The 17,803-nt window shown below is 44.4% G+C and overlaps 1 protein-coding gene across 2 annotated transcripts in view; it reads left to right on the plus strand.

Annotated features, from left to right (window-relative positions):
* cdkal1 (CDK5 regulatory subunit associated protein 1-like 1) overlaps positions 1-17,803 on the plus strand; it is a 422,084-nt gene that overhangs the window by 383,593 nt on the left and 20,688 nt on the right. For both annotated transcript variants that reach the window (XR_013962583.1, XM_080738605.1), the window contains exon 14: positions 2,181-2,345. Coding sequence is in view for 1 of the 2 variants with exons in the window: in XM_080738605.1 (XP_080594731.1) it covers positions 2,181-2,345 (165 nt within the window). In the remaining variant the exon portion in view is untranslated. The remainder of the gene's footprint in view (positions 1-2,180; positions 2,346-17,803) is intronic.

Consider the following 17,803-nt stretch of genomic DNA (forward strand, 5'->3'; position numbering starts at 1 on the left):
TTAGAAGTAGTGAAAATACTAGATCTACAAGCTCACAACACGCCACGTCGCCACGTTGGGTGCTTGTAGGTCTGCTATTTCCACTAGTTTGGGTGTCAGGGAGACATCTAATTTCTCTTTTGTGTCTCGAGCTATAAGACGTTTGGGAACGACTGTATTAGAAGACCGAGGGAGCAGTTAGAACATACACACACTGGAACTCTTTTCCTTAACTTGTACTCCATCGAACGATGGTGTCACTTTACCTCGCGTAGCCAGACACATCTGAAAAATTGCCCTTGGCAGTATAGGTCTGGCCCCGAAATATTTCACGGCTCACAAGTCGTGAGGAACCAACCAGGGGCGCAGTATGCAAATGAAGGGCGGGCTTTAGGTAGTGAGAAACACTGAGAAGAACCAGACTAATAATATTCACGCAGTGATATTGTCTGGCTATGCCGGGCTAGCCACAACACCAGAGGGTGCGCACAAAATGATCTGATTACACAAACCCATAAGACAAATATGGGTAAGTTCTACTTCTTCAACACTGCCACCAAGGTGTGGAATTCCATTAGAACATGTAGCTCGCTGGCATTCTTCAAAACTGCCCTGAAAAGTCACCTTTCATGAGGCCAGAGAGGGAGGTAGTTATCACTCCTCCCATAGAATGTCTTCTTTGCTTGCTTATCTTCTTTGCTTGCTTATGTCCATGAATTAAATACTGAGGGCTTCCGACGTAAAAAAGACTGTAAAAGGTCTTATGTGGGATGTTCCTTTTAGGCAGGGTGTTTAATTGTACTTGTACTGTACTACATTTCAATTGTATTGACTATACTTGTACTGTTCTCCATTTCTTGTCAAATAAAAATAATCAAAAAGGTGTCACTAGCCAAAAATATCCAGTCTACAAGCTCACTAAGCGTTTGGTGTATAAATAAGGCTTTTGTTGTTTTCTCTCTTTCTCTTACCATTTCTTTATTCCATTCTCATGTCATATATACTGAAATATTTGATAGCTTTCTATGTTGGCCATTTACACTTTTCATATTCAGATTATGTCCAAATATTATTCAGCTTGTCCTGTATGCATGGGGAAAATCGGATATATTTTCCAAGAGCTACTGTAAGTGCAGATTACTGTGCTTGTAAATATGTCTCATAATGTGCCTTGAGGATGGTAAATGCTTGAGAAGTCTTTACATAACTATTGTTGTCCGTTTTCTTTCTGATAAATTATTATTTCCCACATGTGTAGCGAATTCTGAGCTGCCTACAAACATGTTATGTTGTGTGGTGTGCATGTCTTTGTTGGTGGATCTGTGCACACATTTTGTTTGCGCTCAGATGGTGGTTGAAAGTGGGTTTGATGTTTGATATTTCCCAAGGCCAGATGCACCTCAGACCACCTGCAGAGGGGGTTTGGGCATTCAGATGTTCAGATTTGTATGTATTTAACGAACCATGCTGGTCCTATTTTGGGCATGTCAGTGACATAAAAAAAAAAAAAAAAAAAAAAAAAAAAAAAATATATATATATATATATATATATATATATATTATACAAATAATTATATATATATATATATATATATATATATATATATATATATATACATATATACATATATACATATACATATACATATATACCCACTGTTTGGGAACCAGGGGTCTACAGTCAGTGTACCTGTCTCATTCACCTCTCTCTCCGTCACACACATGCTGTCTGGTCTGTCTACCAGCAGATTTGACATTCTGACCGTTGGCCAGAAACAACCAACCAACCAACCACTAAAGCAGTGGTTCTCAACCTTTTCAGGCCGTGACCCCCAAAATAATCATATTTTAACTGGGGACCTCCCACCCTGACGAGCACTTGTAATTGTAGGAGTTGGCATTACATTTAGCTTGACTCGATCTGTTCCATTGTGAAGATATTTTCACAATTTCTTCCTCTAATATTTGACAGTTTGACCAATGTTTGACCAGAGGCAATAAAAAGGTCTTTAAAGTCACTTTTTGTCACTTTATAAATGTGCAGATACCCTGTATACACTTATACTGTATGTTGGTCTGTTTACTGTTGAGTGAGAAAACAGTGTTGCACATTTAGCTAAACTTTAAGGAAAATAATTTGGGGACCGACCCACAGGTTGAGAACCACTGCACTAAACTAAGGTGTGTTTCCCTGCTCCAAGGTGCTGGTGCCTAAGGGGCCCCAGTTCAAAGGGAAGATGATTGAAGTGGACATCTACGAGGCAGGGAAGCACTACCTGAAAGGACGACCGGTGGACGACAGCCAACCCTTCACGCCTTCTATTGCTGCACCTCTGCAGAAGGGAGAGGTGTCAGGGCTCACTCAGGTACGCACACACACACACACACACACAAACACACACACACACACACACACACACACACACACACACACACACACACACACACACACACACATACATGTATGTGTCATCGTAACCAAAAAATAGCAGATCTACAGTATACATGCAGGCAACGAAACGTGTTGCCAGCTTGTACTGCGCCTATTTTCAGCAAAGAGATTTGGCTTGGTGTAGAGGGGAAAAAAGGAGGGGACCAAGTGTAGGCCCCTGGGAGACCTCAGTCATGTGGTTTAAGGGAAACGCACTGTTCTCTGTCTCCCTACATTTTCTATTGTGCATTTCAAAGGCAAACATTGGCCTTACAACAAGAAAAGATAAAACACAAATAAAACAATTCTAACGTTTTAGTAACTATAACTATGAAATGCTAAATAAACAAAGGAATTCCATGAATTGATGAATAAATAAAACATTGTAAGGAGAAGTGAAAATATTAGATCTCTGTTAACAATCCGGATGTAGGTGAAGTTTTCTGTGCTTTCGACGATTAGGGAAGGGAAGGGGAGAGGTCAGAGGGCAGTCGAGGCGAGGCCTACTCAACCACCCCATAGCCCCTCCCCCCAAGACACTATAGGCCTTCTCCCTCTGTCAGACAATTTTCCCTCACTAGTGACAATTAATTTCCTGGATTTCAACTTAAGGTGAATACTGCGCAAGACCAAGGGCCTGGACAGAGCCATAAATCGTATCGGATGGAACACCAACATTTGAAGCACTCCACAATACACAAATATGGAGGACAGGGTATAAATCACCACAATCCGAGGCAACGAGAAGCGGGGGGGATTCCCTCGAAATCCTCTCCCCTGCATCAGAACAACTAGGGACACGCAGAAGCCCTAGTGCAAGGCCGCTATGGACAAGGGTCTGGAAAACGTCAGAGCCGGAGCAGCTTTTGAGATGGATTACAAGTGACCTTTGAACCTCAACTGCTAAGATGATCTGACCAGAACAGAATCAGACAATAGTATTGGGCTATCAAACTGCCCATGGACTTCTCACCGTCATCATGAATTAATTCATGGGATGCCAAAGAATCCTGGCCAAACGCAAAGTGACATTGACTTTCCCCAGTTAAAACGGGTCTCTTCTCAGTTGGACTGAAGATTTATAGACCCCCAGCCCCCCCTTCCCTGGAACACTATCGCCCCCCTTTTCCATCCCCCTTGTCCATCCCCCTTGTCCCCCCCCCCCCCCCCTCCCTCACAAGGAACCCTAAAAGGACTTAAAAAGGCATTGATTTACCGATGATTATTTACACTGACAAAACATGATGAGAATGTTGATGTTACAGTACCTCGTTGTGGGGACCATTGGGAAAATGTATGATGATTAGAAGAATACGATTGCTAATGAATAGTCATAATTGCACGTCCTAATGAAGTAGGCCTAGATTTTGTTTTATAATTTTATTTTGTTTTATTTAATCCAATTGAAATACAAGAATGTGTTGTCGGGATGATTTTTGTCTCCCCAATGTTTTGATAAATGTGGAATATTATAAATGAAATATATGGTTTTTAATGTTTTATATAATGATTGGTCATATTAGAAGACTTGGGTGATTTAAGTGTTGTGTTGATGTCACAAACTTTGGATTCTTTTAGGCTGCGATAACACTGGTAGAGTTCAGGTACTGCATCAGGAGAGAAGAATGTGAAAGAAAACATAACATTTAACCTATACAAACTAGGCTGTCCAAGTGATAGAAACTAAAAGGTCTATATATTGAGTGATTAGGCGCCCGTCACAAGTTGTCGTGGAAAAAAACAGATATTTCGTAAGTGGGCGTGCCAAATATAGATAAATCAAAAGATAGCGTGCGAAGTGTAGTATAAGTAGCGCCAACAAAGACAGGAGTTGGGGCATTAGGGTCTGGACGCGCTTGGCGTGATGGCTGGCTGGAGGACTCCAGCCAGCCAGGACAAGATTGGACATTTTAACTTTGGAAAAGTTAGAACTTTGTGAACCGTTTTAGCCTAGGTGGCATGGACTCTGGAAATATCCTATATTTTATGGACTTCAGTTTCATGGACAATATTGGACAATATTAGACATTTTAACTTTGTGAACCGTTTTAGCCTAGGTGGCATGGACTCTGGAAATATCCTATATTTTATGGACTTCAGTTTCATGGACAATATTGGACAATATTAGACATTTTAACTTTGTGAACCATTTAGCCTAAGGATATTTGGCTGATGGACTTCAGTTTCAAGCTTTTGGAAATGTATATTTTGTTTTAATAATTTTTGTGACTTTTATTATTTCAAAGGTTTTTTAATAAACCATTCTGGAATTAGTGGACCTTAAGAACTTGTCGCGTGCTCTTTTCCCAGTGCACTTCTGGAAACCCTTCACCTCATCTATGCTCAAACTGGTATCACATTGTTTACATGGCGTCCCTGTTCTTTTTATTGAGTGTGGCGGGCGTGTTACGCACGCTAGCTCAAGACGGAGCACTATTCTTTTGGAGCAGCTGGACAGCAGAGGAGCCCCGTGCACGGCAAAGTGGAGAGGGATCAAGCGGCAAGAGGTCTGCTGCCCGTCAGAGGAGGAGCATGTGTACATGGACATGTCTGAAACGATGGACCTTTTGATAGGGGAATCAAACATGAACCTTGAAGGAACAGAAACAAATAATCCACTTTTATATATACGGTATGGCCTATATATATATTAAAAAATATATATATAAGAAAAGAATAAATGACGAGTAATAGATATTTACCTCAGCTGACACAAAGTGTCGTTATAGTGATTTAAAGGGTTTGAAGGGTGACATGTGTAGCCTGCATATCACCCTAACCCAGATGAATGTTCTATTGAACAGTTTCAGCAGGGACTGGTGCTTTTCTCCCAGGGACCTATAAGGCAGCGAGGAGAAAAGTGAACCAAATCCATAATAACTTAATGTAAGTTTCCAAAACAGAGATAGTAGGGCAACTTCACATAGGTACCGATTGTATTTTGGATCCATCTCCTTTTTCCCTCTCTAGCATGGAAAACTCTAACTAATTACCTGACTAACTGACCAGATGACTACTGACTAACTGACTTTTTACTAACAATGAGGAGGTGTGATTACCAAAGTACAATATATACTTAATTGAAGTTATTTTGTGTAAAAGAGATAAGTAATAGTAATGATGTTAATTGTTATTATGTACTTGAGTTACTTAAATAGAGGTTTTGGGTAACTAAATCACCTAATCGGATGTTGCAACAGATAACTAGATCCTTCCGTAAGGTTGTGAAGCAGGGCTCCCACGCGCAGGGGGCAGCCACGAGAACAGTGACCTGGAGAAAGAGGTCACTTTTGGAACCTGTGAAGTACAAGGGTGATAAATAGTCGTGAAGTACTATAATCCACAACACGATCGAGGAAACAAGATCGTGGCTGGGACCTGCAAAGACCAGGATCAGCTCTTCATCAAGTTGTTCTAGGAGATACAACAAAATAGTTTACAGAGATGGACCTATGGCTAAGAAGAAAAGTTAAAGGTCCTGTGCTGATGTCAGGGGGGTGCTCCCTTGATGGGGGTCACGACCCCCCTGGCTCTGCTAGGAGTTTCACTCAGAAAGAGACAGTTTGGAACTTTAAATTCAATGTGAGAAGAATGAGCGTTGCGGGAGCAGTAAAGGAAAGTCTGCAAACGAACGCTCTGCGATGAAACTTCCCTTGCAAAAGGAGCAAATTAAGTGCAAACAATGACTATGGAAGAAATCAGTATGGTCATTGGAGAACGGAGGGGGCTGGGAGAAGCCTAAGGTGTTACTCAACCCTCTCACACTGGAAGTGCCAGCCGTTGGAAGTGGACAGGCTGGTAGGCAGACAACCAAAGCAAACCAGGGAGTGGTGGAACATCACTGGACCCAACGCTGGACATACTGTATAACAGGTCCAGTGCATTTTCCTCCCCTTGCAGTGTTGAATGTACAAGGGGAGGTGGTGCACATTGATATTGTGCATGGAGAAATGCTCAGATCTACAAGCACAGTTATAGGTGTGAATACCCCTATACCATGCATCTGGGAATAATTCACGGCCCAGGCTGAAGTAGCAGGGGAGGCCGGGGAGAATGACCGGTATCCCCTGACTATATGGGACAAAACCACAAAAGACATTGTATTGGACATACGGTACAACTGTACTACTGTACTGGACTACTGCACCTTATTTTTTTTTTGCTATTGTCACAGCGATGGATAATTGTTTGGACAAGTAGGAGACACAAAAGGAAAGGACAGAAAAAGGAAGGAAAAGACCTTCCATGCTGACCACAAAGACATACGACTTGTTCCAGGGAGGACAGGACGTGACCCCTACAATCAAAAGTGGTTACGGGATCACTGCGTTGTCGCTATAATGTTTGAGCTGAGCCCTACAGAGGGAACAAGTGACCCCTAGCCGGTGAAGGGTCAGGCCAGGGGTCCCAAATGACAGTCGGTGGAAGACAGGTGTATGAGATGAGCTTGTGGATCAGCAGTTTTCGGAAGGAAAGGAAAACAAACAAACACCATGTCCATATCGCCAAGGAAACCCGGAATGCAGGGTTTCACACAAGAAAAGCAGTGGAGAGTGCATGCTGCCCCACACAGAACAAGGGCTTGATGTGACGCTGAAAACCTTCATGGAGGCTCGGGAAAAGGCCAAGATTTGTGGGTCAGCTGTGGGAGACACCTCTGACACAGGAGAACAGGGGAAAAAAGGTGGAAGGGGAAAAGGGTGAATGACGCCAATGTGTTCTTTCAGCAGCAACAGACCGGAGGTCAGGAGGGCAGGTCAAGAGAGCGGCTCTTAATGGATGAGCCCTGTTCACCTTCTAAAGAAATGGACAAGTTACTACCTCCCTCCCCGGAAATAAACACACGTCTCCTCTCCTCAGCACCAGCTCAGGAAACGAACAGTAGCCCCTCTCCACCGTCACCGGATTACATCTCCCCCCCCCCCCCATTCCCCCCAGTCATTCATTGAAGATGCCGAGTTCATGAATCAAATGGACTCTGATGCTACTTGCTGTCAGGGGGAAGTCAACAGAATAAAGCTGATCCTAAAGCGACGTGCAACCACGTGTGTGGAGGCAAGTGATCATGCTCTCCCACCATTGGACAGACACCACCGAACACCTTGACCAAATGGCAAATGTGCAATCCTTACGTAATAGGATGAATGATCCTTTATGTCGCTTCTCCCCTAATCGGATATGAGAGACTGCTGCATTTTCTGCTTCTTAGAGACACATCTACACTCCAACATCCCCGACTCAGCGGTGCAACCAACGGGTTTCACTGTTTTTCGTCAAGACAGGACACGCGAGGACACTGGCAAATCAAAAGGCGGAGGAATATGTTTTTAATAAACAATGCATGGTGCACCAATGTTGGGGCGCTTTCTTCTAGCTGCTCACAGGACATGGAGCAACTAACTTTTAAATGTCGCCCTTTCTATCTGCCACACGACTTTACCTCCGTGACCATGAAGGCAGTTTACATTCATCCACATGTAAGTGAGCCCGCTGCTTGGAATGAGTGGTATGATGTGATCATAAAGCAAGAGAACGACTATCGTGATGCTGTATCAGTGGTGGCTGGAGCTTTTAACCACTGTGAGCTGAACAAAGTACTGCCAAAACACTACCAGCATGTGTCGTGTGCCACACAGAAGGGCAAAACCCTGGATCACTGTTACTTGACAATCAAAGGGGCGTAACGTTCTCTGGCCAGACCACACTTCGGCAAGTCTGACCATGATTCAGTCCTCCTGCTGTCTGTCTACACACGGCGCATTAGGAGCGCACAGCCCACCGTCCGCACTGTCCAGCGCTGGACTGTGCGGACAGTTCAGGGGTCAAGTTGCAGGGGTGCTTTCTTGCAAAGGACTGGAACGTCTTTAAACACTCCTCTGCAGATCTTCATGAGCATTGCTTTGCTTGTGAACACCGAATTCCAATGCATTTGATGTAAAGTTTAATGCAATGTAGAACACCAAGACTGGCCTTTAAAGGTGAAGCGACGGCAGAAAAGGAGGAAGGCATTAAGCATGCAACCCTGAAAGAAAGACCGCTGGGACGGAAAGGACAAGGATTGTCCTGCGGGACAATCCTTGTGCGGCATCAGGATATGGCGTCAAGCACTAACATGGGTGAACGCAAGGCCGGAGGACGACGCAAGGATGGTAGACAGCAGAGGAAAAGAAACAGGTTCAGCTCTTCATCATCATCGGAGGAGGGTGATCAGGCGGGTACCAGTTCTGCTGCATTCCAGGTGGGATCCAAAGCAGCAAGAAGGGAGACAAACGGGGGTCGTAATTCTCAAAGCGACCGTGCTCAGTCCCACAAAAAAGAACAGCCGCCAGGAGTAGCTGTTGCTGATTAAAACTATGACACTGATAATCCCCCTGGGGAAAAGAGGGGGAAGCAACTCCACGCAAGTCAAAGAAGAGCAATAACAAGAAAAACAGTCGCAGAGACACACTGAATTCCCCCTCATCATCTGCAGATGGAGGGGGGCTCTCAGTGATCTTGAAGAGGAAAAGGAAAAGTATGTATGACCATAACAAATACCAGAGGAAGACGACGTTACAGCTGACGAAGCAGACCCATCAGAATGAGATACCTACTGCACCACCGAGGGAAAAGACACCTGATAAGGTTACGGAACCGGAAATGTCCTTGAGGGTACATACAAAAACTAGACAGGACCCACTGTGGGGGACACCAAGAATACACAGTCGCTAAAAGACAAATGCTGGCCACAGTCCCTAGCGCATCCACACCAGGAAGCGTTAGGTTCTATGTTCCCGTCTCAAGCACGCACGGAATTGCCCCACCACCATCCGCCACAAGGATATTAGGAGGTTGGTGGTTCTTCTACCAGTAGAGGAACAATGATCAAAGAAAGTGCCCGCTACCAGCCTTCCAAGTGACTGATAGTGAGTTTCTGTGAAGTCAGTTCCGGCAGGTGACACTCTGTGCTGCTACTGTTGGTAATGACCTGCATATCAGGCCCACCGCCGCGTGTGCTTGATGTGTAACGGCCATTTCCAATTAGTCAGACGTACTGTAGTGCACGATAGCACGGACTGGCAACTTCAAGGATATCAAGAAGCATCTTTACATTTTTTTTGCATGCTTTTTCGCCTTTTTGTGTATTCTTCCCGCCTCCTTGGATTATGTTTCAACCCCTTCATGGACATTTCCGGGACATTGTATTAAGTATTTTTCCCGCCTCCTTGGATTATGTGTCTACCCGTTCATGAACAGTATCAAACAGACTCTAACCTATATCAGAGGACAGGAACTCGGGGGCCCTTGCAACTGGCAGGAATATGGTCATGATGAAACCAGGCATTGTCCCCATTTCCGCAGAAGATGTCTATTTAATGAACTGGTCGTTATCCCACTGAGTGAGAGTAATGTATGCATCAACCTATATGGAATGTACAGGATATAACAGATCTGGATTGCCACCATGGTCGGTATTCTACTATGGGCACTCTGTACTCAATGCAATCCCAAACAACCAGGGGTTGGGCTGAGGTGAAAGCCATGACCGTGAATGAAGGAGTTTATCAGGTCATACAGGAAGTCGTTCTGGGGACACGAACAGGCAGTGTTGAGGCTACAGGAGAGGACGGAAGGAAAGAGAGGAGAAGCACATCAACTTCATCAGGCGGTGTTAACAATCCGGATGTAGGTGAAGTTTTCTGTGCTTTCGACGATTAGGGAAGGGAAGGGGAGAGGTCAGAGGGCAGTCGAGGCGAGGCCTACTCAACCACCCCATAGCCCCTCCCCCCAAGACACTATAGGCCTTCTCCCTCTGTCAGACAATTTTCCCTCACTAGTGACAATTAATTTCCTGGATTTCAACTTAAGGTGAATACTGCGCAAGACCAAGGGCCTGGACAGAGCCATAAATCGTATCGGATGGAACACCAACATTTGAAGCACTCCACAATACACAAATATGGAGGACAGGGTATAAATCACCACAATCCGAGGCAACGAGAAGCGGGGGGGATTCCCTCGAAATCCTCTCCCCTGCATCAGAACAACTAGGGACACGCAGAAGCCCTAGTGCAAGGCCGCTATGGACAAGGGTCTGGAAAACGTCAGAGCCGGAGCAGCTTTTGAGATGGATTACAAGTGACCTTTGAACCTCAACTGCTAAGATGATCTGACCAGAACAGAATCAGACAATAGTATTGGGCTATCAAACTGCCCATGGACTTCTCACCGTCATCATGAATTAATTCATGGGATGCCAAAGAATCCTGGCCAAACGCAAAGTGACATTGACTTTCCCCAGTTAAAACGGGTCTCTTCTCAGTTGGACTGAAGATTTATAGACCCCCAGCCCCCCCTTCCCTGGAACACTATCGCCCCCCTTTTCCATCCCCCTTGTCCATCCCCCTTGTCCCCCCCCCCCCCCCCCCCCCTCCCTCACAAGGAACCCTAAAAGGACTTAAAAAGGCATTGATTTACCGATGATTATTTACACTGACAAAACATGATGAGAATGTTGATGTTACAGTACCTCGTTGTGGGGACCATTGGGAAAATGTATGATGATTAGAAGAATACGATTGCTAATGAATAGTCATAATTGCACGTCCTAATGAAGTAGGCCTAGATTTTGTTTTATAATTTTATTTTGTTTTATTTAATCCAATTGAAATACAAGAATGTGTTGTCGGGATGATTTTTGTCTCCCCAATGTTTTGATAAATGTGGAATATTATAAATGAAATATATGGTTTTTAATGTTTTATATAATGATTGGTCATATTAGAAGACTTGGGTGATTTAAGTGTTGTGTTGATGTCACAAACTTTGGATTCTTTTAGGCTGCGATAACACTGGTAGAGTTCAGGTACTGCATCAGGAGAGAAGAATGTGAAAGAAAACATAACATTTAACCTATACAAACTAGGCTGTCCAAGTGATAGAAACTAAAAGGTCTATATATTGAGTGATTAGGCGCCCGTCACAAGTTGTCGTGGAAAAAAACAGATATTTCGTAAGTGGGCGTGCCAAATATAGATAAATCAAAAGATAGCGTGCGAAGTGTAGTATAAGTAGCGCCAACAAAGACAGGAGTTGGGGCATTAGGGTCTGGACGCGCTTGGCGTGATGGCTGGCTGGAGGACTCCAGCCAGCCAGGACAAGATTGGACATTTTAACTTTGGAAAAGTTAGAACTTTGTGAACCGTTTTAGCCTAGGTGGCATGGACTCTGGAAATATCCTATATTTTATGGACTTCAGTTTCATGGACAATATTGGACAATATTAGACATTTTAACTTTGTGAACCGTTTTAGCCTAGGTGGCATGGACTCTGGAAATATCCTATATTTTATGGACTTCAGTTTCATGGACAATATTGGACAATATTAGACATTTTAACTTTGTGAACCATTTAGCCTAAGGATATTTGGCTGATGGACTTCAGTTTCAAGCTTTTGGAAATGTATATTTTGTTTTAATAATTTTTGTGACTTTTATTATTTCAAAGGTTTTTTAATAAACCATTCTGGAATTAGTGGACCTTAAGAACTTGTCGCGTGCTCTTTTCCCAGTGCACTTCTGGAAACCCTTCACCTCATCTATGCTCAAACTGGTATCACATTGTTTACAATCTCCATGCTCACAACACGTTACATTGCCATGTTTTGGGTGCTTGTAGATCTGCTATTTCCACTAGTTTGGGTCTCAGGGACACATCTAATTTCTCTTTTGGGTCTCGAACTATAAGAAGTTTGGGAACCACTGTATTAGAAGACCGAGGGAGCAGTTGGAACATACACACACTGGAACTCTTTTCCTTAACTTATACTTTAGGGATTAACCCTACAGCAAAGACGGAGGTAATGTTGAATATTGTGAGTAGGGTATTATCCCTTTTTGAGACTCATAAAATACATATTTCTTCACCACGTATGCGAGTTTAGGCTCTCAAAATGTGATTCATAAATAATAATGCTTTGCCAGGGCTCCGCGACGGTGCCGTGCTCGGGGCCTAATAATGAAAAACAAGATTATTAGAAACTCTTAAAGGTTATTCGAATAATTGAAAAAGTAATTGACAGAATAATTGCAAAAGAAAATAATCAACATGTTGCGGTGGTGCTTAATGTCTCCGTCCACTGGCTGTAAATGTGTTCCGGTGAATACATTTCAGACAGATTGAAGCCTCTCGTCCTGTCGTCGCTCCCTGAAGGACGCGTCTCACCATCATTTACTGCCTGTGGCCCATACTGTGTCTCTATTGCCTCCCCCTCTCATAATCACAGCCATAAAAATGGTGTTAACATCCAGCTATTCATAATTTTGTGTAGTCAGCGAATGATAGGGATATCTGTGTGTGTGTGTGTGTGTGTGTGTGTGTGTGTGTGTGTGTGTGTGTGTGTGTGTGTGTGTGTGTGTGTGTGTGTGTGTGTGTGTGTGTGTGTGTGTGTGTGTGTGTGTGTGTGTGTGTGTGTGTGTGTGTGCGCGCTGTGCGCGCGCGCTCTCTCTTGCACCTATGCCTGTGTGTCCATGTGTCCACGTTTTTGATTCATGCTCTCGCACTGGTGCAAAGGACAAGCATATAGGCAGCATGAGATGAGTAATTTAAGCCAAGCTATGGCTGACTACACTGTTCTTTAGCTCCTCTCGCTCCTCTCCCCATGTTAATCTGTCTGTTTCTCCGCATGTTATTTTTCACTCTGACTAGTTGTAGCTTATAGTTCAGGACATGGAGTCACGGAGCAGAATATGATACACTTTCTAATTTCACACTCCATCAGCCTTTACTGCCACAGATGGAGGGAGGGAGAGAGAGAGAGAACAGGGAGAGGAGGGAGGGAGAGAGAGAAAGAAAGGAGGGAGGGCGGGAGAGAGAGAGACTGACAGCAACGGACCAGAAGCCGAGGAGTATAGAAAGACGGGAGCCGAAAACCGCCATGACCGAAGGGAGAATTAAAACGAGTAAAGAGGGAGATGTAATAATGGGAGAGAGAGAGAGAGAGAGAGAGAGAGAGAGAGAGAGAGAGAGAGAGAGAGAGAGAGAGAGAGAGAGAGAGAGAGAGAGAGAGAGAGAGAGAGAGAGAGAGAGAGAGAGAGAGAGAGAGAGAGAGAGAGAGAGAACAGGAGAGGAGAGAGTGAAAGTTCACGCCACGCTGAGCAGCACATCGTTTTCTGGGATCTCATGACATCACGTATGAAAAGTTCAACAGTGAAGACCTTGTAAAACTAGCAGCCTCGTAAAACACACTCTGTCCTCCTCCCACACACACACTCACACACTCACTCACGCACGTTTGCATTCACGCGCTCGCGCGCCACACGCAAACATGTACGTGCGCTCTCTCTCTCACTCACACACACACACACACACACACACACACACACACACACACACACACACACACACACACACACACACACACACACACACACACACACACACACACCTCATATAATTACATACCCTTACAGGTCAATTTCTACACTCTCAGTTCAATTAACACTCTGGATTTTCCCGTGCAACCACACTCTTTCTCCGTCATGTGTTTCTCTTCCTGTCGACACATGTACATCCACGCTTGTTACATGTGTGCTGGTGTGGACACCAATTATCTCAGTTAACTCCTAAGTGTGTTTCACAAGACACAGAGTTGCTTGAGGATTTATGGAGAGGAATGGTGGTGGGAGGCTCATGGGAGGTACGGACAGGGAGCGAGAGAGAGAGAGAAGGGGGTGAGAGAAAGAGAAGAGACACTGTTGGGGGAGTGACAGTGGCCTATATAGCACCTAATCCTATCTTTTTTTTTCTTTTTTTGCACCATAACCGCAAGGTCATGGGATTGATCCCCGGAAATATTTTTTGAAATGGTTGCAATTACTGCCATGTCACGTCTAGAAAGTGACATTTCTTAATGTGTTGTTGTTTTTTTCCTGAACACTGTGAGACATCATCTTAAAAATCCTCTCATCTCAGGTTATTCTGATTATTTTAATTTGAGTGGCCGCCTGGGCTCCCCCAGAGTTAGTGTCGAAGTGTCCCTGAGCAAGACACTGAACCCCTAATTGCTCCCGATGAGCAGGTTGGTGCCAGCGGTGTATGAATGTGTGTGTGAATGAGTGAATGTAATGCACAATCTCTGTAAAGTGCCTTGGATAGAGGCGCTATATAAATGCACCATTTACCGAACACATAACCATTGAATGGAAGGCCGGCCCTCTATTCAGTGTGTTGGCTGTCTTCAGGTGTCAGTAGAACCAACGTCCTCCGCGTCAAGAGGAACTCATCACTCCGAGACATTGTCGCAGCAATGATGAATCTGGGGATTCTGACACTTCTGTCCACTGCTAATAACACACCTAGAAGATGGCTTTGTAGCACAGGGCTAATGGATAAATGACCTACTGCACTAGCCTGGAAGCACGTAAGTGCGCAGCAAACAATAGCGTGCGGCGGAGCTACTGCATATGCATGGGAGCTGTATGTGATGGCTCTGTCCTCAAGGGCGTTGTGATGATGGAGACATGATTATGCCCACTATGATAGTGATTATAGCCGCTGTGCTTAGCTCTGAATGCACGGAGAGCGGAGCGCTGCTCGATACGGACTGAAAAGGGAGAGATGTACACACCCACAGGCACACATTAAAACACGCACGCACACACAACACACACGCACACGTACATTACACACATACATACAACCTCACACAAGCACACACATACACCCTGGTGCTTGGCCTATATATATTTTAAGCCCATCTATTTTCTATGAGTCTCTGCATGATTCCACCACACACTGAGCGCTTGCTCTCTCTCCCTCCAAGTGTGTGTACTGTACTCATGTGTGTGGGTGCGTGTTAGTGAGAGAGAGAGAGATGAATGAGTGGTTAGGCAAGCAGGTAGAGACTCACCTCCTTGGCTGACACAATAAGGTCTATAATTTCAGCCTGTAAGGCAGAGAGAGAGAGAGAAAGACAGGCAAAGAGTGGGAATGCAGGCAGAAGGCATAAGGCTGGTGGGTTTGTGATGAGCGATAGGGGAGGCTGTCAGAGAGAGAAGGAGAGAGAGAGAAGCCAAGGCCTATCATTTCTATTGATATGTACCGAAAGGAGGACAGAGACTGAGGGAAAACAAAGGAAAGTGGGAGGCATCGATAAGTCAGTGATTAAGTAGCAGTGAGGTCTATACTTTCACCTCGTGGAAAAAGAGAGTGCAGAATTAAAAAGAACTGTCATTTCAGAGAAGGAGATAATTGCGCTATGTTTGTGCGCTTGTGCTTGTGCTTGCGCTTGTGCGTGCGTGCGTGCGTGCGTGCGTGCGTGCGTGCGTGCGTGCGTGGTTTGGATGGACAGATGAATGCCCAGGTGAATGAATTTAAAAGAAAAGGGTGGGTGGGCAGGGATTTGGCTTTCTAGACGGATGAATGGGTGCTGGAGTGTACAGAAGGGTGGCTTTGAAAACAGAGTGTCGGATACATTTGAGGGGAGAAAAAAGTTCTGATGCATCTACTGATGGAGGGATGTTTAGATACCTGGATGAATGAATAGACTTTTGAGAAAGATGAATGGAGGGAGGGAAGGACGGACGGACGGACGGACGGACGGACGGACGGACGGACGGAGGGATGGACAGACAGAGAGATACATGGATTTATGATTAGATGTCCAGGAACTGTAGGGGATGGATGAATGTACGGCTGATGGATGACTAACTAGAAAGGTGCACCTAGTAAAGTGCACATCTTCGCTAGGAGGAATGCACTAATAATGATAGCAATGTTTGGAGTTGGATGTTTTTCCTACAGCCATGAAAGAGTGGTGTGACATAATGTTGTACATTGTCTATACTGTCTCCCTCTCTCTCACACACACACATACATTGTCTATCTTTCCAGCTCTCTCTCTGTATGTGGGAAATGTTTGGGTTTGCGTGCAAGTATGAAATAGCATGGGACAGTGGGGGGCAGTGATATGATTACATTATCATAATACTACGAGGGCACACACTCAACACATGGAAAAGTATTGTGGCATCTTGTCATCACTAAGACACACAATGATATACTGTAGCCTAGTAGATGTTTTTAGTTTTGCTTGTCCATGGCTTGTCCTTCTCCCTGTGGTGCACTCGGCAAACCACATCACCTTCCGCAGGACTAGCATATCGTCGTTGTCGGGTGAAAACCTTGTATGTCCAAAACCGTTTTGCATTTGTCATTTAAAAATGATTTAAACTAGGGATGGTCCGATCAGGTTTTTTGGAACCAATCACCGAGCACCGATCACAAAAGTTTGATCACCCGATACCGATCAATCACCGATCCGATCAAGTTATTATTTATATATTATTTATATTTTCTAAATGTTAATGTTTTAACTATAATTAATTCATTCACTCATGAATTCATTTATATATTTGCCTTATAGTTATTTACCAGCATTACTATGTATTTATTATCATAGCAGTAACTAATTATTCCTTCAGCACTGTGGAAATCAATACCCCAAAATGGCCTCAAGTGGGCATACTGAACGGCTGGTTGATCGGATGCACCGATCGGATCGGATCGGTGAATTTACCTTTTGATCTAAACCACCGATTATCGCCGATCACGCTTTGATCGGCCCGATCCGATCCATTGCCGATTGATCGGTAACATCTCTAATTTAAACTAGTGAAAACAGCTGATCTACAAGCACACAACGCCTCGCACCCGCGAGACGTTGTGTGTTTGTATAGATCTGCTGTTTTCACTACCTTTCTGCGACGGCCTTGTATGATGAAGCAGGGCTTTACTTTTTGAAAGAACATACACATTTGAAACTTGGAGATAACGAGGTTTCCACCTGACAACGACGATATACTTGGAGTAGCTATTTCTATAGCATACAGTGATGCCCCCAGTCAACATGCTCTTGTTTAGGTGATAGCCGAGTAGAAGGCTCTCGGGACTTTCTGTGAGACCTTGACTTTCCTCAGCTATACCTGAGGTGGTGCAGGCGTTGTCTCGCCTTCTTTGCCACTGTCTCCGTTTGCATAATCCAAGTCAGATCCTCTGTGATGTGCACCCTGAGGTGCTTGAAGCTGCTCACCCTCTCCACTGATGCCCTGTTGGTCAGGAGGGGCGTGTAAGACCTCTGCCTGTGTGTACAGAGGTAGTCGACGAATGTAAATGCCAAAACCTTACTTTTTGTACGGACTGAAGGAGGGGGGCGGGGTATGTTTTTGTTCTGGTAGAAACACTGGTCAATGTGCATGTCTGTGATTAGCATGTACGGGTCCATCGGCTGGTGGGATGCTTATCCCATAGCCTGGGGTGGCAATTATACATCAAATAAAAAACATACATACAGTAGTTGTCATTAACCAATTCACAATTAATTTGAAATATTCAAGAATTGATGTCCTTGGCCT

The sequence above is a fragment of the Nannobrachium achirus genome (assembly GCF_963921795.1).
Source record: "Nannobrachium achirus genome assembly, chromosome: 2".
Lineage (NCBI taxonomy): Eukaryota > Metazoa > Chordata > Actinopteri > Myctophiformes > Myctophidae > Nannobrachium > Nannobrachium achirus.